At 41.1% G+C, this 22,438-nt stretch overlaps 1 protein-coding gene across 1 annotated transcript in view; it reads left to right on the top strand.

The window, feature by feature from the left end:
* RRP15 (ribosomal RNA processing 15 homolog) overlaps positions 1 to 21,848 on the top strand; it is a 34,041-nt gene extending 12,193 nt beyond the window's left edge. Inside the window, exons 4-5 of the mRNA XM_066611706.1 lie at positions 582 to 783; positions 21,153 to 21,848. Coding sequence (XP_066467803.1) covers positions 582 to 783; positions 21,153 to 21,314 — 364 coding nt within the window. The 3' untranslated portion in view covers positions 21,315 to 21,848. The remainder of the gene's footprint in view (positions 1 to 581; positions 784 to 21,152) is intronic.
* The last annotated feature ends 590 nt before the right edge of the window (positions 21,849 to 22,438 follow it).

Below are 22,438 nucleotides of genomic sequence, written 5' to 3'. Positions count from 1 at the left end.
GTTAAGTGGAACCACGGATATGGGCAAACGCCTCTGGAGGGTCCTCAGAGCCCAGCAAAGGCTGTGGGTGGCCTCTACTAGGCTCAGACCAAGCCCAACAGTGGGAAAAGTCACTTCTGGTTTTTCTGTGAAACTGGAAATGACATTTTTAATGCCTTATAAGGCATTGGGAGGCTTTTATTGGCTTTAATTAGGTATCTCAATATGACACAATGGGATAGGAGCATAAACTGTAGGATTGTGTGAACTGGATTTGCTGTATAATGTCCACTACGGTTGAAGCTGTGTAAGTTGTTACCTTCAAGAATTGTAGGCCATGGTTGCATAAATTTTGTGCCTATTCTATGCACAGCATTTTTGCACCTTTTAAAGTCCATTTGTCTTCTGAATTATATCTGTTCAATACCTTCAAAAAAATCATTTAGTTTATACTTACTCATGACGTTACTCTACCTCGTTGCCCACCTCATGTGCCCTGGCTGAGTTCCCACACTGACATATAAATAGCTGTAATCTTGTTTTTTTGTTTGTTTTTTGGTAACAGTTCATGGATACTACTTATTTTTTCTTTTATTTTCCAGGGGAGTTGTCCAGTTATTTAATGCTGTTCGGAAGCACCAAAGAAATGTTGATGAGAAGATGAAAGAGGCAGGGAGTTCTGAGAGAAAACGGGCTAAACTGATATCCTCTGTTTCAAAGAGAGACTTCATCAATGTACTAAGAGGGATGGATGGAACAGAAGTGGAGCAAAATGTAGCCAGGAAGTCTCTGAAAAACAAACAGGTAGGCATTGCTTCTGTGTGGTGAAGCAGGTGGTTCAATTTACACACTTGAGTAATGTCTTTTCGGCTCACATGAGCATTTCGAAATGTCCTTGGATGGGCAATTCTGTGATGAGACATGTCCTGTGTATGTCGGGTTTCTCCATTATTGGTCTGTAGAAGGTACAAGGATGTTTCACACGTGAGTGAATACCAAGGATGTTCTGAACCACTTTTTTGGCAGGGAAAAATGTGTGAACAGACACAAAAATTATAGAGTGGGAGTTGAAATATCCTGTAGAGTTGTGTGTGTGCAATGCACATTTAACTTATGGAGTGCTTTTCTAGTATGTGGCATTCAGATCATCTTAATCAACTGTCCAGGACAAAACAGATAACTGGTTGGTTTGGTTTTTCTTCAGCAACTGTTGCTTTAATGTCAGATGAAGTTATGGAAACTCTGTATTAAATAATGTTTCTTATAGGAGTTACAAGTAGGGGTCTTGATCTGGCAAATTTCTGGATATTTGGTTGTGATGAACAATGGATGAACATATTCAGTTCTGCTAACTATCTCAGATGAACTTTCCTCTTTCTGCCTTAATTGTTGGTGTAGTTCAGTCCTGGGCAGTTTGATTATTCTGGGAAACAGTTATAGAATTGGAGTTAGGGTCACAATGGAGAGTGCTGGAGAAAAAGAGAGAAATCCAGAGCTGCAGATTCCGCCAGTGATCTTTTTCTTGGTGAGGGGCTGTGGCTCAGTGGTAAGAGCATGTGCTTTGCTTTTGCACTCCTGAACTCAACATTGTGTGGTCACAGCCAGGAGTGCTACCTCTCATTTTGGAAACTTGACCAGCAGGTAATTGACATCGACCAATAAGGCTGCTTATGTTCTGAGCATTAGGCTACTGTACTTTGAAATGACAGGCTGGGAAAGTTATTGTTTTATAAAAGTCTGTCCTTGCTATGCTTCATCTGGCACTTGCCATTCTCTGTGAACTGCATGGACTTTAGAGCAGCTCTCAGTGAAATTGTTGAGTACAGTGAGTTGAATTAGGATGACTGTTTGCTTTGTTTTGATTTCATTGAAAGCGAAGCATGGAGCTGTTTTCCTTTCATTACCTGAGTGTGAGCATGGTTACTAAGCTGTTGCCGACACAGAATTTCTTCCAAGGGAAATGTATTTAACAAGTCATACAAGGACAGATCAGTCAGATTCTAAAGAGAAGGATCTAGCGCTTGAGTCTCTAGAATTTCAGAAGCTGCATGTTTTATAATGCATATTTGTGTTCATGCTTGAACTTTGTGCTCAGTTGTGGGTGGAATACTTCTTTTGGCCCTGAGCCACTAGAGTTAACTAAGCGCTTTCCTTTGCCAGCAAGAAATACTTTAATCAGTTGGAAGACAACAGTTTGTCATGTGTTCTTTGTTTAGTGTGCTTTTGGGATGCATGCCGAAACACTCCATGGCATGAAGAACCCTCTAAATTTCACACAAGTGTACGATTAAAGTATTTTAAAAATTTATTAGGTAATAAGAGTAACTTAGACTGTCTCTGGCTGTTTCATTTCTTCTTAAATTTGTCCAGCTAGCTTGATTTCAAAGGCTGAGAAATTAGAACAACAACAAACTGGTGTTGAAAGAGCAGCACTCAGTGAGCAATGATCCTTGCTGCTTGTGATCTCTTGGCACAGTCAAACTTTAGGCTGACATAGGGTGTGTTGCATAGCTAACTCTGTGATCAGGGGGTTGTCTCTTCAGCTGCCAGTAGATCCAGCCTCACCACTAAGAGGCTTAATGAGGCTGCTGAGGTTGATAGCACTGAAGAAAGTAGAAGGGGGTGTCACAAGGAAGTGGCATAGCATTGCTATCCCAGGATAGCATTGCTATCCCATTGCTATCTTGAATCATTGACCTTTCTAAGGTAATGGAGGACAAAGTTGGCCTCCATTCAGGAAGTAACCTGAGACCCAGACCAGGGTCTATGGTGCTTCAGGCACCATATTGGCAGGATATTGGGATAGAAAGACATGAACAAACATTCTGTTCATAAACCTTTGGGTGAAAACTTGAGAGATTTTGTACATATGCTGTAGTTGAATGGTGAATGTACACAAATGACATCCTGTGGAAGTATATTGCATAAATTGCTAAGGCAATATGCTAGTGGCTTTACATGTTCACCTGGCATCATATCCTATGTTCAAAACTGAGAAACAAATCTGATGCCAGCATAAGACTTAACTATGTTAAATTGTACATCAGTACATTAAACTGTGTTAAACTTCTTGTTTCTACTGCATTGTAAAGAACCATAAAGAATAGAATTGAGAAGTCTCCTGCTTGATTCGTGGTAACTCATGATAAAATGTATGAGTTGGGTGTCTGATGTGTAGATTTTTCTCTGCCCCCCCCCCAACAAGTATTTCAGAAAATCAGTTTTGGATATCAGGAGCTTCTGTCAACTTTCCAGGCTTGACATTTGATCTTCTCTTTTGCTTTATATGAATGATGTTTTAAAACTGGAGTGGGGGGGGGGGCATGAAATCCTGAATTTTAGATCATACATACTTCAGGCAAAATTTGCCCTTCTGTAATTTCTAGTTCTTGGATATTTTCCACCACTTTCTTCTCTAGTTTCCACTTGCTGCAGCTCTAATCCTCACCCAGTGTTCAATTGAACCAACCCTTTGGGACTTTCCCTGTTCTGCTTCTGGTCAAGGCTGTCTTCGTTTTATTTTGTTCCTACTCTTTGACTTTGATTACTGTGTTAAATTCATCTCTCAAAGTGTTCGGCATTGCACAGGGCCTCGACCACTGAACACAAATATTTGGGAAAGGAGGTATTTCTGGAACATGTGTTAAATATTTATTGCCTTTCTTCATAAGTATTTTATTTTTATTTCATAAAGGTATATACTGCCCTTCAGTATAACAATTTCCACACCAATGTGATAAAAGCTGTTAATGCATCTAAAGTCAGGGCTGTGAAAGGTAGAAGCGTAATTTTTCTGCAATAGAAGTATTATTTGTTAGAGTTGTGTTTTGAAAATCTGGATTGTGGTGCTGCCAAAGGAAACTGTGGAACGTGTAATCTCCCTTGGCCTCGTGTACAACAGCAGTATTGTAAGACCAAGCTCAGAGCCAAAAGTGTACCCCACTTGTGCATTCTCACACAAACAGAAAAGTGATGTAAACATATGGCTAACTGCTTTCATAAGTTTGTCACTGTCCTTTTGTTTTTAAACTGTCAAACTCAAAATTGTTTGAGAGTGAACCCTTAAGTGTGGTGTAGCGGTCCAGGAGGTCTGCTTGTCTTCTGAGGCAGGGTCAGCCATGCCTCTACTCCCTGTACCACAGAGTTCAGACCACAATTGTATCAGAAATGGAAAGTGGCAACAAACTTGGAGACTGCAGAGTGGAAGCAGAATGCTGAAGTTATGGATACAAATTCCTAACAAAAATAAGCCCCCTCACATAGTCAGGATTTGACTCTGAGCCTTCTAGTCTAAAATGCCCCATCTCAGTTGTGCCTGTGAGTTGTATCTTTGGTTGAAGTATGCCATGCTAGGGACTTTATGCTGGGAAACGGTGAATAATATTTAGTACTGTGGCAAGACAACTTCCTAGGAAGGTCATGTGGCACCTCCCCTTTGCTTTGTTGTGTTTGTGAGTCTTTTGATCCAGTAGTGGTTGGTTGCTCTCAAAGTTTGCTTTGGTTCTACATGTGCAGCGAAATGAGTGTTACATTGTTGTAGACTATACTGCAGACTGCATACTCTTCTGCATAAGAGATCTCCTGCAAATCAAAAACTAGCATATGGGGAAGAGAAGTAATTTCATTCGCTTTTAGTCTGAAGTGAAGCAAATGTACTGTATCACCTCTTTATTCAGCACACACAGATCTAGCTATAGCATGCTTGTACATATTCTCCAGCTAGTGGGTTCTCCCATCAATTACTGCCTTGTACAACTAACATGAGAATCTCTGGTTTGGTTTCTAGTTTATTTGCTCATACTACTTTAAAACTGTAGTCCTTTTCCAGAGTTTGTGTGCCAGATGGGAGTAATTATTTTTTTGAATGGGGTCCAAGGGCTTTGCCTTTCATATCATTAACGGTTTATCAAAGTATTTCTTAATCCTTGCCGAACTTGCTGACTTGTGTAATATCCCCCCCCCCCCCAATGTACATAATATTTGTTTCTGGATAGGATCTTGTGGACTCCCTTACCCACTTCCCATCTTCCTTATCTGGAAAACCTGCTTGGAGGAGAAGACTGTCTTTTTGTCACACTATTTATGGTGGGGAGAGGTGAGGAGATTAAGCATTTATGTTCAAAGAGTGTTGAGTTCCATTATTTTGAGCACAGCTTTTCTCGGAAGTAGTTCTCATGCTTTATTCATTTTTTCCCTGCCTATTTTAATTTACTGTCTAACACATTTTAAAATCAACACATGCAAATAAATATATAACCCCCCCCCCCGCATAGGCAAACATTAGGACATCAGTTTGCCTTGCCAAAAATACTGACCCTTTTCTGGCTATCGGTTCACTAAATACCAACTTCTGGGGTGGGGACTGGCGGAACTGGTCAAAGGAGAGAGAATAGTGGGAGGTGGTATGTGTGCCAAGGAGAACAGTATAGACCAGCCATTTTCAACCACTGTGCCATGGCACATTTGTGTGCCATGAGTGGTCCACAGGTGTGCCACAGGAATTTGGGGGAAGGTCATTTATTAGTAGGGCCAATGGGGGATATGAGTTCTCCACTGGCAGCGTGGTGTACCTTGTCAATTGTCAAAAACTTGATGGTGTGCCTTGGCAATTTTAGTGCTTAGTCAGTGTGCCGTGAGATGAAAAAGGTTGAAAATTGCTGGTATAGACTCTTATTCATATGTACACGTTGCTCTAAGTACCCTAATTGCTTGTCCGCTCACTGGAAGTCCTCTGTACTTGTCCATGTTGCATTATTTTTTCATATGGTGACTGAGTATTTGTTTAGCAGTATAGGAAGACTGAACCGTAGAAACATATAACTAAAAAAGCATAATGAGATAAAATAGTTGATTATTACTGTAATATGCATATGACTGAACTAGAGATTGGTCCATATGCATATACAGAAGCTTCCCTACTTAATGAAAATTCAACTTACATACAAATACTTGGGGCCCCAAATTCCAGTTTGCAGCCAATGCTGCCAAGTACAGAAGCTGCTCAGGAGCATTTTCAGTGGCTGCAGTGAAACTGACAACGTTATGAGAAAAAAGGAGCAGCCCTGACAGCCCCAGGAGACAATCTGAAAGGTTGAGTGAGAAACTGACAACTACAGCAACAGAGATGGGCACTACTGTACTTTGTAAAAAACAACTTATGCACAGTCCCCTGACACCTAATGAGTTTGTAACATGTTCAGGGAGTTTCTGTATTGTGTATTCTTTATCTATACATATTGGAATATTTGGTTGTAATATTCTGGGAGGAAGCTCCGTTGTGACCTTATTTTCCCCAAGTATTCCTGCCAAGGTAGCTTAGAACAAAGCACTGTCTAAAACAGGTACAGGGAGGTGCCTCTTGAGCAACATGTGATGCATATCTTTTGATCTTATACATGCATAATGCATTGACATCCTAATACCTAATCCAATTAAGACTGCTTGATAGATCTCCAGAAACACGAGAGCAACAAATTCTTTTCTTTTTTGAATGTTGACTTGACATTTAACCATAACTTTAATGATTCCTGTGATCATGATCATCTCAAAGATTTTCCTGCTCAACTTGGTGTCATCGCCAGAATTTTTGCATTAAGGATGAAAATGTTGAAAGGCTGCAAAATCGTTTGGATCCTCCAGCTGTTGTGAATAACTGTTGCATTCTAATAGATAGCAAATGCAGTGACTTGGAGAACTCTTGAACTCTTAGGACTCAAAATCATTTGGATCCTCCAGCTGTTGTGAATAACTTGCATTCTAATAGATAGCAAATGCAGTGACTTGGAGAACTCTTGAATTCTTAGGACTCTCTTATGCAAAACCGAACTGGATTTTGACTGAAGATAATTGTTTCTCAGTATGTGCTTCTCTGAGCCTAGGGCTCCCTGACCAGGAATGGAAAGTGATTAGTAGTGGAAAGGGCTTCAGAGACCAACAAGTTTGAGAATAACTGGTGTAGATGGTCAATTTCCTCTTCCTTACAGATCCAAACACTAGGATAAGGAAAACACATTGCTTCAGGCAAAGAGTGAGCAGACTTTTTGATCCAAGGGCCACATTGGATACCATATGGAACACCATCACGCACATGTTATATTTACCATAATAACTTTGCTTACAACTTGGTTTTGTTTTTTTTAAAGCCTCTTGTTCTCTTTTTCTGAATAGGTAGCATTCAGTGTCGACTTTGTTGCACACATTTTTGGGTTGCTGACATTCTGGGCAGGAACTTTTCCTTTGCGCACTCTTTCAGTTATGTCCATTTTTTCTCGACCTGCACTGTTCTCAGACAGGACACTGAATTGCTCATGCTCATTTCTAGTGTGTTTGGTTGGCATGTGACTGGATCCGTCTTCTGGGTACACATGCACTGTTATGACTGGGAATGAGGCTGTTATGCTTTAGCAGGCAGCACCTGTGTGTGTGCATCCATATGGAAGCATGTGCTTCCATGTGTTCTTAAGCTTTTAAATTGAAGAACAGACAAGAATTCTTCCAGAAATCCCTGGGATGCGATGGGATACTGCTAAAGGAGAGGAGTTAATGAAAAAGTAATCGGCTAAGCTTTAAAAGTATTTCTGGTTCTTAGAGTCAGCCCTTGCAATCTGTAGAAGTAATCATATGAATATACGAAAAGCAAGGGTGAAAAGAGGGGTATGCTAATTGAGAGGAAACATTCTTATGAGCAGGGTCCCTTGTACTTCCAAGCTTACCATTAATGTTTACATTCTGTCTTATTGCAATAACTTGATATTGTTGTATTATGCCAGTTTGTGACATGTGCTGTTGCTTTGGGGTATCGGGCAGCTATGAACCCAGCCCCACCACCCAAAAAACCCCTACATTTAACCCCACAAAAGGTTTTCTCCTTAGCCACCAAGAGGCGACCCACATTAGGAAAACAGTTTTTATCTCTCTGCTTTTAGGAATGCTTTGTTGTGCATCTTAATCCCAACCTGGAGGGATCTGACAGGCTTTGGAATTTGTTGGCAAAGCATGATCCCTGCAAGCCTTATATATGGTCTGTATCACAAACTGGTTCATTTAGGAATTGGTACAGAATGGCCAGGATTTGGCAGGCTCTTCTCTAGGGAGCCAAGGGCTAAGCTAGCATAAAAATGGATTCTTTCCGATAGATGGTCTGATCTTTCCAGGTCAGGATTAAGATGTTCAACAAAGCATTAAGTCTTCATTAACCCTACCTGGCTTGTGAACAGAGAATTTAGACCCTAGTACTGCCAGTCTCTTAACTAGCTCAGCACACATTCCCCTAATAAGAAGTACATTCTCCTTTTTTTAAAAAAAAAAAAAAAAGAAAGAAAAAAAGAGGGAGTTCTACACAGAGGCTTACTCTTGAAAACATCTCAAGCTTAATAATGCAGGCATAAGTTATGAAAAAAATGCTGGCTAACACAATGGAGCCCCCCTCCCAGTAATTTTGATATATGTTCTGACCAGAATTTGAGGTGTACCTCGGTACCCAATGGTGAATCACAGGAGACTCGTCTGGCAGTGTTGTGAATTTCATTGGGTTCAAGGGCCAGAAAGGCTCATTAAGGCCCTACCCTAAGGCAGGCATGCTAGCTGCCTTCAGATGAATCCAGAGATACAATGTACCTACCACTTGCCTGCTCATCTGTGGATAAACAGCAATTGCCCATTGGCAAACAGATGAGCAGCGGCATAGATTAGTTAAGGAGGCCAGTGTCATTGCTGCTATAAAACTTGCATTTGCTAGTTAACTTTTTCTACATGATGACTGCATAGGTACTTATTTCTACCGGGTATAGTGATGACCATTTTAAAGGTGAACATAGGAAGCTGCCTCATATAGAAATTGGATCATTGGTCCATCTGACTCAATATTGTCGACACTCTTAGGTTTCATGCATAAATTCTTCTCTATCCTACCTGGCAACATCAGGGATTGAACTTGGTGCTTTCTTCATGAGAAGCAGATAATCTTCCACTGAGCTACAGCCTCTCCCTAATTGTATCCTGTTCTGAAGTAAAGCTTTGTAGGCTGAAAAGCATGGGTGCCAGACTTGACAACCCAATCTTGGACCTTTTCGTTTGGATCAGAAGCAAGTTTCATTAATTTTAGTGGAAAGCGCTCCAAAATCTTGGGGTTTGGCGTTGCAACCTTTGTTCAGTAGAGAGTGTGTGTGAGTGTTCTCCGATACCACCAGAACAGTATATGTGAATCCTGCGTATGTTATCTGTCTGTTTCCTTTAAGCAATGTATGTTTACTTCAGCATGATCTTTGAAATGGGAGCAGGGGAGGGGGGAGTATTCATTAGGACTAAGGCATGAAGTACCCTTTCTTGGTTGCTTGTTGTGTGCTTGTGCATGAGTGTCTGCAGTGCTTTAACTGTGGTATTTCAGTGCCCAACTTTATTAACTTAGCAGGAGCTTAATCCTCAGAGAATGTCAGCTCAAAGCATTTGTTCATTTGCACAGCCATCATTGCAACCAAAACCAAAAGCAGTAAAAGACTAGAGGAAGATGGTAGAGAGGTTCCCATCCCTGGGTGGTCCCCTAGCTGGGCTCAAAATGAAAATCTGTGTTTGTCCTGCCTTAATTAAGAGGTAGAGGTAGAAATAAAACACTTGCTGTGTGCTAAAGATGAGGTTATCCAGGAGAGAATGGGGTCCAGGTGTTGTAAACACAGGTTTGTAGTGTTTGCATACTGGAAATGCTCTCTAACATCTGCAGCTAAGCTTTCTGATTAAGAACTGCTGATGGGACTGTGGATAATCAACTGTGTATGTCACTCTTCACATTTGTGTTTGGAGACTAATATAACTTAGAGTGTGGAGTGTGTTCATGTGTTGTGTTGTGTGGCTGCTGCTGAAAATAATTTGCCGTTTTAGGTGATGCTCTCCTTATGGCAGCTGTGGCCCTTTCCAGCAGTACCTGTTGTGATTTTTCAGAGCTTCAGAAAGTTTTAGGGTGAATTTTCAGGGGTGTGTGTGTGTGTGTTGATTTACCATCTGCCTTTGATTAAATCTAAATACAGTGTTAGTATCACCAAAACTCAGAATAGCCCTTCTATTTGAAGGAATGGCATGTTTTTCCTCTTAGGTAGGAACTTGGAATTTAATTAATTAGAAAGAAAAGTCATATTTTCATTTGTTTGGGAATGGGAAACATTCTTACTGTGCATTATGGTGACACCAAAGTTAAAAGGACTCTTGAAAATGAAACAAGTTCACACCCCATCAGTGTTAAGGGAAAACCAAAGATACACTGACAGATTTCAGTTGCGTATTCTTACTGAGAAGAGAGTTTTTTCCTGAAGTGCAGAATATCTCTGAGCTTTGTATACAGACCAGAAGAATAATCTGTAAGTTCCTCTTAATCATAGTTGGTATGCAGAGAAGGAAGTTATCAAGTGTGGATGGCTGATTCCTAAAGAGCTAAATTTAAAACCCATTAAAACAGCAATTTTTCAATCTCATGGCACACTGACAAGGTGCTAAAATTGTCAAGGCACACCATCAGTTTTTTTACAATTGACAAGGCATACCGTACTGCTGGTGGGAGGCTCACATTGCCCAGTGGCCCTACTAACATATGATTCCTCCAAATCCCTGCGGCAGGCCATTCCTTGCACACCAATGTGCTGTGGCATACTAGTTGAAAATCATTGCATTAAAGTTTGCGTGCATTATAGTCAGCGCACGCTTTCCTTTATAGGCTCCTACAGCCATGTCACTGGGAGGAGGAAGACAGCTGTTGTCTTGCTCATAAAAAGCAAGATTGCTTAGCATCCAAAGAGCATTAATGCAATCAGAATTTTTTATTTTCTGTGGTGCTGTGGTTTGGAAACCTCAGTGACGGTGGCAGTGCTGAAAAGTTTATTGAATTCCTAGGTGAGTTCTCTCCCTTATAGTTTGTACAATCCTGTACAAGGTGGAATAAAGACTTCACATTACCAGATGACCCAGCTCAAAGTTTTTTCCCCACATTGGGTGACAGTTTGGAAACTTTCCAATGTTATACATTCCATCACCCAGTGAAAAGTATGTCTCAACAGTGCCTCATTTTATTGTCTTCAGAGCATAGTCTTGGCTTTATTTTTATTTTCCTGATTGAGCATCTCAGCCTGCCAAATATGTTTTGGTGAATGAGTCCTCAGGGTAATGAGTGCAAAGCTATTAGCACCCCAAATCCAAAACATGTTTACTTGTAAGACTCCTTTTGATTATTTCAGTAGAATAAGTAATTGTGCTTAGGTTTGCTGTTTCTAAAGGATTATGTTCTGCACACTGTTTGTCACAGGAATAGTCTTTAGAATGTGGCATGACCACAGAGCCCCTATTGAAATCTTGAAGTTTGGAAATGTGTATAGCACTTCCTTGTTTAGGGAATGTCAGCATGTTAAAATAGGAGTAGACAAAAAGTTTACTTTACTTATCCAGCATCAGGGTCATAAGAAGTTACAGAAACAACAACTTGGGTGGGGTTGCCTTGAGCATGACACCAGCTGCAAAGAAAAAACCCCCAACCCTTTACTAAGCATTTCCTTTTGGCAGCACAAAAATAAAACAACACAAATAATGGAGTCAATGATAGTGATTTTTTTTTTTTGTATGTAGAAAAATGAAACCAGCAGGAGCATGTCAATTTCAGTTTCCCCTTCCATGCAATTGGGATTGCAGACCCCAAGGCTGTAGGATTGCATGCTACAATTTACAAAAAAAAAAAAAAAAAAAAAAAAAAAAAAAAAAAAAGAAAAAGAAAAAACAATGCAATGGTGGCATGAAATATATTGCAGGGCAATTGACCTCATTAGGGCTGGGGATTATTAAGCTATGTTTAATTTTTAAAAATGTATCCCGTCTTTCTCCTTAGGCACAAGAGAATTTACAATGTATAAGTTTAAAAATCATGCAGTAAAAAACCCCAAATATCAGCAGCAACTAAACCTCAAAAGAAGGCAGAGTGAGAAAATGAGGAAATATTCAGTTATGAAAGATTGAAATCAAAGAGTTGTTCTTTTTATTCCATGCTTTGGGTCATTTTGTCCCCATTGTTTCTGCAAGACTATTAAGCATGGTGCAGCATTGTATGTATAAAATTTGCTTTGGCCATGCAAATCAAATATGACTTTGGGTGGGCGAAGGGTTTATTTATAAGTATTTTTAAACACATACCATTATTTTGAACACTGATAGATAGCTTTTACCAGTTCTGCTGCTATGACTTGTACTACACAGAATGCTACTGGTATGGCTTTTTAATTTTTAATAGGCATAACTGTCTGCGTTACATTGTGGAGAGACAGATTGTTTTGACTTTTCAGGAATGCACCTTTTTGGAAGTCAAGGAATGTAGACCTTGGTTTAATCAGGTAGAATGAAAGCTGCCTCATGTTGCAGGTACCAGGAGTGAGTTTGTTTTTATCTACAGGAAGTCAGATTCTGGCAGCAGATAAGACATTCTTGCAAAGAGAAAGTAAATGCAGGCTAATTGGACTACTGCTTGTTTTTAAATTTCTGGGGACCTTTTTGTGTTCCATGGACTCCTTCAAGAAGAACTGGTCCAGGGATGTTTCTTGCATTAATGCTTTTCCTGCATAGAAATCATGGCCGTGGAGCCAGCAGACAGAACATTTTGTGCAGAGCTTGCTCTTTGCCAGCTTCAAGGCTGAAAAATGTGATGTGTGAAATGGCCCTCCATGCTTCTCAGGGATGGGCAAGTCAGACATGGCTTGAGTTGGCTGCAGCTGGGGTGGGTGGGTGTGTGTGTGTGTGTGTGTGTGTGTGTGTGTGTGTGTGTGTGTGTGTGTTGGAGTTCTGTTTAACCACTCCCCTGCTATCCCCATCCCATCTGTAAACAAGACAGGAGGGGGTGGGATGGACTGAGTAGGAGCAGGGTCAGAAGCAGCAAGAGGAAGGAGGGTCACCTGCAGCAGCTGCAAGGCTTACTAGGACAACCCAATCCTTTGCAGTTCTTCTCTGAAGTAGTCCGATTTGCCGGTCATTCAATGGGACTACCTCCTCCCATGTAACAATGGAGCTCACAGCAGCCATGCGGTTGGAAGGCGTGATTGCTATGATCCTCCACACACACACACACCCTGCTTCCCCACCTCATTTTTCCTTGGGCTTCTCCAGCCAATTCCAAGGCAAGAACCCCCTTGGGGTCCTCCTTCTGCCCTCCCTCATCCAGAGAAACAAATCAGACTGCCCATCCTTCGTCCAATGAACATCCTTCGTCAGTTCCTTCAGAGATGGACAAGAGACCCTGCTCCTGCCTCCCCCCTCCTGTGCGGATGCCAAAGCAAACATTAACACTTCCCTGCTGCTTGCCTGGTCTGAATGATGGTCCCACATCATGCTGCAAAAAAAGTAAGCAAGCACACCCAGACACACTCAAGTCTGCATGCCTGGGGACTGAATTCTGAGTCAGTGGCCTCAGACTTGAGTCAATTCCCAAGTCATCAGCGTAGCTGACTCAAGTGTACACTAGTAAGTAAAAAATGCTGATTTTCACAACTTGGACTTAAGTCACCTGACTTGCGTTCCCATCCCTGTTCTTAGTACAGGTCACCTTGTGCAAGATGCTCCTTCTTTAGGGACATCATTTTCATGTGGGAAATTGTATCCTCCTTGCATGTACACAGTACCTGGAGGTACAGGTCCAGCCTATTTATACACAGATTTTTTATACATGGATTTGACTCAACACGATTGGCCCCTGCAAATGAGAAGGAATGTGCTGATCCCTGGAGAAGGGGAAAAATGCATCCCTTTAAAATCAGTTTAAAAAACTGAACAGTCCTTGAACAATTGCCTCCTTAATGAGAGAGAGAGAGAGAGGGCAGCTGGCTGACAATCCATCAATCCTTCTCTCTCCAGCGGTCCCCTCCCTTCCCCCTGAGCACACTTTGCATTGGTGAAGGGAGGGGCTGAGTGAAGCCCTTTGTAAGCGCTGGAGGATTGATGGATTGTCTTCTTAATGACTCTTATCTTTCATCACAAAGGTCAGCAAGGCTGTTTTTAAATCTCCTGAGCAAAGAAACTTTGTTTTTTAATTGATTTGCTATAGTGTGTTGTTTTGTTTTTGCTGCTTGAGTGCTTGGAACTAAACCCACAGGAATAATGAGGCTCAAATAATCTATAAATCTTGACAATTTGGTTTTATGGTTCTAGTCCATGTAGCAGAGATATACATGCTATCTCTCCTTCACACCATAATCACAAAGAGAGAAGCTGAAGAAGTCTGTGAACTATGAGAGAAGTCGAATCAAATATATCAGGGCAGTATGAGCAGCTTGGAGGGTCCTGGCAGTTTCTTGGGAATTTTTTTACACAGTCAGTCAGAGGTGGTGGTGGTGAATTGCACATAGAAGGATTCTTTACCACAGATCTTTTCTAAGGTCAGGGCTGTTCCATCCATGAGCCCATCTCCTTAGGCAAGAAGTTGGGGGGGGGGGGGGATGTGTGCCCAGCTCAGTTTGCCTGTTAGCCTCCATTGCGCTGTCACCACTTCCAACTTTGTGGATTGGAAAAGGGTGAAGGGTATAGCAGAAGAGGCAGTGTGGAGAAGAGGGAATGACAGGGTAGAGCAGAGGTTGGCAGATTGTGGACCATATCCTGTGGACTGCGGGCCAGATCTGGCCTGCACAAAGCTTGGCTTGGGAGGTTAGGTCTCCTGCCCAGTTTGCTATGTTTTGATGGGGAATGGCAGAGTGTTGAGATGCTCTCCTCCATGCTTCCTCTTCCACTCCATCCTTCTCTTTATTCCAATCCAGGGAATGGAAGGAGTAGAGGCAGGTAAGGAGGAGGCAGCACTTGACCCTCTGTTTCAGGTGCTGGAAGGTCTTGGACCATCCCTGATTCTAGGGACTGAAGTAAGGGTGTAAGTCCTTGGATCTTTTTTGCATGAATCTTTTTAATGGTTAATGGATCCTTGCAGATAGTCTTTTCTTGGGTGGAATTTTTTTAGATGTCTGGATGGCTAAATGGTCAGAATTCTCTGGTTGTTAAGCATAAGGTTGTAGATAGTTGTGCTTAAAGAAATATAGTAACAAATAAGTTTTATGGTCTTATCAAGATGAATTATATTTGTTGAGTCACTTAGGAAAACAATATGGGACCTAGTACTTTTGGATTCTCAACTGTTGGAATAATTGGGATGGAGGATATTATTTTTATTAATTGATGAATTAGATTTAATGTTACAAATTATAGAATTTAAAAGATGAATTTAGACACAGTGATTGAAATGTATTGAACTGTAAATATAGCGTTGATTATTAGCAGTTAATCTTCTTTGAATTAAATTACCAGCTTGATGATCATTTTTAATATTGAAGTGATTCCATCATTTGCCACTGACTATCCTTTGAAACTGACTGATTAATTAATCTGATTTATGATTTACTAAAATTAGAAATTGGAGTGACTAAGGAATACGTTTCTGTTGTATCAAATGTGATTTGTTCTTGCTTTTATGGAAACGAGGATTTGATTTTCATTTGTAAATGTAAAATATAATGGCATTGAGATCCAAATGCCATTGAGTGAATGAAAAAAAGTCCTATCAGCAAGGGGATGTGATTCTCCTGTGCTTCTGCACCCCTCTTAGTCATATACCATCCTGTCTGGGAAGAGCTCTGGCCGTTTGGAGATCCCAGGTTTTTGGGAGACAGGTGGGCTGCTGTGGTAGTGGTGGAGATCACCTGCACAAGCTTTCTTCTCTCATTCTCCTAAAATCCTCTTCAGTATTTCAAGATGTTGACTTTATATGTCAAGCAATGTCTTTAAATGACTTTAAATGTCATTTACATTGCCACAATGATCTGATCAGTGCTGCTGATCAGTGCTGCTCTGAAAATAGTTAAATAGGTTAGTTTATAAATTTGAATATATCATGATTCAGCGAAAGTGTGTGTCTGTGTGTGTATATATACTGACCTTACCGTATGAAAATTTGGCAACTAAAATTAGCTCTAAAAGCAGGATAAAGGAGAGGAGAAGAGGTGAGGTGGGGACAGCACAACCAACTTGGAATATTTTTTCAGAAAACTTCAAAGCTTCAAAGTAAAGAACAGAAAAAATGAAGAGAAAAGAAATGGATAGATAGGACAAGGAAGTTAAGGACACATTAGAAGCAAAAGAAAATTATAGGGTAAAATGAATACACAGGTTTCCAGTTATTATCCAGAGTATAAAGGCTTAGAGTTTTCTTTTAAGTGGCACTTCCCTAGCTATCCTCCTTGTTCTCTCCTCCCTCTGTTTTTCACCCCCAGCTGCTCCTGAAAATCAGGGACTGTAGGTAATAGTGCAGGATGCAGTGTGGTTGTGGACAGGAGAATTATTTATGTTTTATAATTTATATATAGATAGATAAAACAATACTAGCAACCCTTGGATAAAGCAGAACAATCCACAGTAAATTGTGTTTAAAAACTTGTTGGAATAAAAGCACTTTCCCTGCCCATTTAAAGGGCAGCAGGTAGGTCACAGGGTAAAACAGTTGTTTTCAAACTTTTTAGCATGGGACCCACTTTTTAGAATGACAGAAAGATCACCCAAGCCGATTTAGGTAAGCAGATTTAAGGTTTAAAGTTTATTTGATCTGGTACTTAGAATTAGGAATTATGGAACATTTGTATTGTTTAAAATGCATGCTATGGAAAAGTCTATGAAAGGAGAAATTGGTGATCTCATGCTTCAGATGTCTTACATTGAGAAAATTAGTTCTGGAAAAGAAAATTTTGATAAGAGTTCCCCCCCCCCATGTCTTTCAATGGAGGATCCTCATTAAAAACTTTAGAAATGGTAAAAACTGATCAAAAGACATTCCAGAGTAGCTGGTCTTCATGAGTGGATGAGTCAGGAAATAGATAACAATGTTCCAATGTTTTCTGCTCAGATAGTTAACTTCTTAACATACTAAACTAGGAGTGGCCATCATGTAAAAACAGGTTTTTAAGAGTAGACAATCAAAGAATGTCTAAAATGTGGAAGATACTATCGCAAATACCCTCTGAAAAGAACACAAAGAATTTGACATGCAGCATTTTGAAGTGTGCAGGAAATTCGACCAAACATGTTTTTCACTTTGTGTAAATCTGAGGAAATAGGTAAGTTCTATGTCAGTGGTTCTCAAACTGTGGGTCATAACCCACCTTTGAGCATGTAAACTGGGCCATTCCTCCTTAAGGGGAGTGACCCAGTAATAGGGTCAGTGCTGCAGTGATTATGGCACTGCGGGGTTCCCAGTAATATTTGAGTGTACTCGGGAGGCTGCTGAAGCATCCACAAGGGTCCTGGAGGCTTGCAGGTGCCTTACAGCTTCTTCTGCACAGCTGCACAGAGTGCCGATTGCCGAACAAAACTCACTTGTGCAAACTGGAAGTGAGCTCCGTTTGGCAATCAGAGCTGCGAGCCTCCTTGGATGCTTCAGCAACCCCCCAGGTACACTTAAATATTGCTGGGACCCCATGTTGCTGCAATTGCTGCAGCGCCATTGGGGCTTCCCTCCTTGCTCCCACCCCACTAGGGACTTACAAGGTTCCCTATTCCCTGGTAGGAGTTTGGGAACCTCTGCTCTATGTGATATAACCTCTGAAGATTAAAAAACAGAATTACCAGTTCAGGCAAAGAAGGGGGCACTTCAGAAAAAAACTATGGAATGCAATGACACTTTTACATATCCTGAAGAACTAAAAACCTTCTGAATACTGTGTAATTAGAATTATGAGCGCGATACCATAGTCTTTCGAGACTGAAGGTTGCCAACTACCTTTAAGGCAGTGGTGATCTTAATAGAAACATTTGGGATTCGGTTAGAAGGGGACCCTTCTATGTGATGTGTTTCTTTATAGTGGCTAAAATTATTTTAACCAGACTTGGGAGGATCAAATAAAAAAATCTACAGAGCTTTAAATTCTTTGATAGCACAGTAAATTTGTTAAGCGATGTCACTCCTGTTTGGGGTTGGGGTAACCGATTCAGCTATCTCTCCTATAGTGTTGCTTGAGTTATAGCCACAGGGTGGTGCTGTTACATTGCCTTTTGGCTGCAGTAGTAAAGACCTGGCAAGGAGCAAGGGCTACAATCAAACTCCTTGTCACCCTTCTCTCGATTACCCGCTGCTAAATGCTGCTTCAGACTGGCTGTTTCCAGGCAGAAACTCCCACTATGTCGCTGTCCAAAGATGAACGCTGTCTTTTTTTCCCCCCCTGCGGCAGCTTTGCACCATATGACTTGCTTTGGGGGCTGGGTAATAATTGCTGACATCAAAGAAGATTTGGTTAACAAGTAGCGGGATATGCTAAATGTCAACGTGTGTTGTTTGTGTGAGGCCTTTATTAAACCCATGTTTGCGGTGGTTGTAATATGCCGGGAAACATCTTAATGAAGCTGTATCTTGAGAGTAATAAAAGATACTGTGAGGCAGTTTGGGTTGCCACAAAGACACTTTTTTCAGGAAGCCATTCCCTGTGCAGACTGTGCATCAGCCCTTGAGGGAGAGGTGCACAATCTAATATTCATTGCTGGCTGCTTTAAAACTGGGTTTTGGAAGAATCCAATCTCTCATTTTTGTGCACCTTGTATACAGAAGGCCAGTAAAGCTGTGCTACTGATTGGAAGGGGTAGATATGATCCAAAGGCTTTCTATCCTGATCCAAAGATTTAGCTATTCATACTTATCCATTTCAGTGTTCATCTGGGCCCTGTGGAAGTGACTGGGTTGTGTCTTTCTGTCAATTGCGATGGAAAAATCCTTCAGTTTATGTGTATAATGAGTTGCCTGTTACTAGGGTGGGATCATGACCACTGACCTCAGCTTCTCTACTAGTTGGGATGTCGTTAATTGGTGTAGCAGGTGAAGCTCTGAGATTTCCCTTTTAAGTTCTATCTGACTGCTGTGGCCCTTTTGATCTGGCATAGGGTGATTTACCATAAAGCATCCCCTCGCAATCGGAATTACTCTGGGCCAGTTCACAGTTTCTCACCTGGTGACTCTGACATGAGCCATCACATTTTATACTGCACAGACAGGATTTCCAAATCAGTTTGTTGACTCAAACATGATGCTTTTCTGTCAAGCGGTAGGTTGAGATATTGAGTGAAGCATGTGCTTGTAGTCCTCAGGTTAGTACTTAAACTCTGTGTTTCTCTCAGAGATCAAAATAATCTCTTGTTAGTATACTCAACAGGAGCATGCTCTAACACCAAAAAAATGCAGTCTACAGTTAAGCCTCATTATTGGAGGCAACTCCAATTGGAGGTTCCTGGGTTCCGCTGCTGTGTGTCATTTCTCTCTGTGGCCCTGGGAAGCATCTGCTGGACTAGACAGCATTGGCAATAAGATAGGGCAATGGCCTGCTTTGAGAGGATCACTTATGTGCTCAAGTGCTACAGGGAAACAACAGGTCCTGACAGGGCCTTCCTGTTTGTATGTCTCAGTGGATCATTAGCAGGTGAGCATTTTATCACCTTTTCATGCATCAAATACTAGGAGCCAGACGATTGTGCTTAAAACTAGAGTCAAAGCTTAAAGTATTAGAACAGTAGTTCCTTTAACATGCATGTAGTGCTTTTGAAGTTTGCAAAGTGCTTCACATGTATTATGTTGAAGTTTATCTGTACAAGAACCCTTTAATGCAGTGTTTACCAAACTGTGGGTTGGTACCCACTAGGTGGATCGCAAGCCAATTTCAGGTGGGTCCCCATTCATTTCAAAATTTTAATTTTAATACATTAGACTGGTATGTGACTGCATTTGGGGAAATGTTAGAACTGTACTTTTAACAAGCTACTGTGTATATTCTTTTAACAATGACAGTAAATGGAACTTACTCCTGAGTAAGTTGGGTAGGATTGCAGCCTAGGATTGTGAAAAATGTTCCTGCTTGATGATGTCACTTCCGGTCATGACATCACTTCCGGTGGGTCCTGACAGATTCTCATTCTAAAAAGTGGGTCCTGGTGCTCAGTGCGTGAGAACCATTGCTTTCAGGTATGTATTATCTGCCTAGTGCAGCTAGGGAGCTGAGGCTGTGGGGAAGTGACTTGCCTAAGGCTACTGAGTGAGAATTCATGGCAGAATTGAGATTTCAAGTGGGAACGTCCTTGATTCTTAGCTTACTTAGTTCCAAGCCCTTTATGAAAAGAGAGAATGCCCAGCTGAATGGATCCCCTTCTCCATAAAGTTCAGACCCCTTCTGAGGATGGATGACTTCTGCAGAGTTGTCCTTACCTTGGAGCAAGTAATTTGTGTCTTAATGCTGGACTGTTAACAGTGAACAAAGGTGGCCCGTGATGAGGCAAGGTGGGGCAATCACATTAGGTGCTAGGCTTAAGATACAAATTTCAATCCATTAACCCATAGGGTGAAATGCCTATCAAAATGAATGGTGGCTGCACAAGAGCATGGTAGCACCAGCCTTTAAAGAGAAGACCCCTTGAACTTGATGATGCCCCAAATCTGTCACCTAAGGTAGCCCCCCCCCTTGATTCATTGTACATGTTTTGCAACCTAGCATAGAGTACCTCTTGATGGATTGTACGTCATGTGCCATTGAAATGAAGGATGTCCTTGTACGAGAAGTGTGGCTCGGGCTCCTCTCAAGGCTGCTTGGTCCTCCTGCATGCAAGTCTATCCTAAAGTTCACATCATTCACATTTTCTCTTCCTTTCTCCCACTAGTTTGTCCCTTGTCAGCTTTCCACCACTTGTGCTCTGCTGTAGAATTATCAGTCTGATTTCACTGGAAAAGGCCAGTGGCCTCACCAGTCATGCTTGAAAGAGAGCCCATATTAACCAGAAAAATGTGAAGAGGAGCCATAGTAAAGCTGTGCATGCAATCTGTTTAACCCTATGCCACAGAAATGGATGTGCTGTTCTAGTTTTAATTTTCATGGTAAAGGTGTATGGGCAGTCTTGGTGGTGTTCCTCTTGAAGGGTCCTTCCTCTCCAAGGTTTTAACACCTAAGGACGCTTTATAAGATTATCCCACATACTCTGTAAGAGCTTTCTGTTTGGGCAGGCCTTGGTTGTTGACAGTTTGTAGAGTGGGGTTTGAGTGATTTTTATTTTACATTTTATTGTTAACAAGATCCTTTAGTACAGTCAAAGTAAGGAAAATAACATATTGCTTGATATCCTCACTTATTCATCTTCCCCTGCTTTCCCCTTCCAACTCTCAGGGCCAACCGAAATCTGAAGAGGGGCCGGCATGGAGTATACTGCGAGATGACTTCATGATGGGAGCCTCTATGAAAGACTGGGATAAACAGAGTGATGGAGAAAGCAATCCTGTGCAAGAGCATGGAGTTGAACCGGACAGCGGAAGTGACTCAGACCAATGAAATTAAAAGTAGTTCAAAAAACTTGTTCAGTATATATATATACGCGGGGGAGGGTGTTTCACACAAGGATGCCTTTTTTTCTATAGTGGCAGAAACTTTTTAAAAAGACGTTGAAGAAAAATAGTTTTTTTTAAAAACATTACCTGTCTTGAAATCCTCCAGTATTTCCTTACTATCCATGTCTAACTTTCTTACAGATTTCCAAAACATTTTGTATAGTCAAAACAGTGGCACCTGCCTAGTCGGAAAGGGGAGGGTTTTGCCAAGGTTGTTAAGAGTTTAAATATTGATTAACATTTATATATTACTGTGCTCGTCTTTCCCCCTCGATCATCATAACTTGGCTAGGTGTTTATCAATTCATAAAGTAAGTATCATAATGCCTTACCATGTAAAATTATCCATCTCTATATGAGATTGACTTGAGCTTTCTTGGCTTAGAAAAGCTTTGTAGGTAATAAAGTAACCATTTAATGTGATGATTTTGGTTTCTGAGTGTTGATATGACTGGAGACGACCATGGAAACTTAATTTTAAAAAGGGGCAGAAAGGTCAAGAAATGTAGCCACACGATGTCATCTGTTGTGTGTGTGTGTGTGTGTGTGTGTGGCACAGTGACCGAGACAATGTATAAAAGGACTTTGAATTTTGTTAAAATAGAGTTTGAACTGAAATTAAACTGAAATTTGAGATGCTAGGGCTGGAGTCCAAAGAATTGCACAACTAGTTCCATGCATCCAAAGGGGCTTTGGGCTTTCTACAACACATGGTGTACACATTTTGAAACTGAGTTGGAGTTTCGAAACCAATTACTAATATGGAATAAGGTGACTTGGATTTTTTTCTTTTCTTTTTTCCTTGTTGCATGTCTTGGGCCTGATTAATATGTGTGCTGTGACTTGGTGTATACAGGAGTGAAGCACTGGGCCAACGTTACTGACCTTTCAGCTCTTCCTCCATTCAAAATAGGATCCCTGTTTTTAAATGTAATTATTAAAAACAAACAACCTGGCTCATCGTCAACAGATAGTTTTAGGGCACAATCCTGTCCAACTTTCCATGCCAAAGGGATGCCATGCATCCTGTGATTTGGGGGCAGTCACAGAGGCCTCCTCTAGGTCAGG

Source organism: Tiliqua scincoides, chromosome 1 (genome assembly GCF_035046505.1).
Source record: "Tiliqua scincoides isolate rTilSci1 chromosome 1, rTilSci1.hap2, whole genome shotgun sequence".
NCBI lineage: Eukaryota > Metazoa > Chordata > Lepidosauria > Squamata > Scincidae > Tiliqua > Tiliqua scincoides.
The sequence above is the reverse complement of the archived record's forward strand: the minus strand, read 5'-3'. Positions and strand labels throughout refer to the sequence as shown.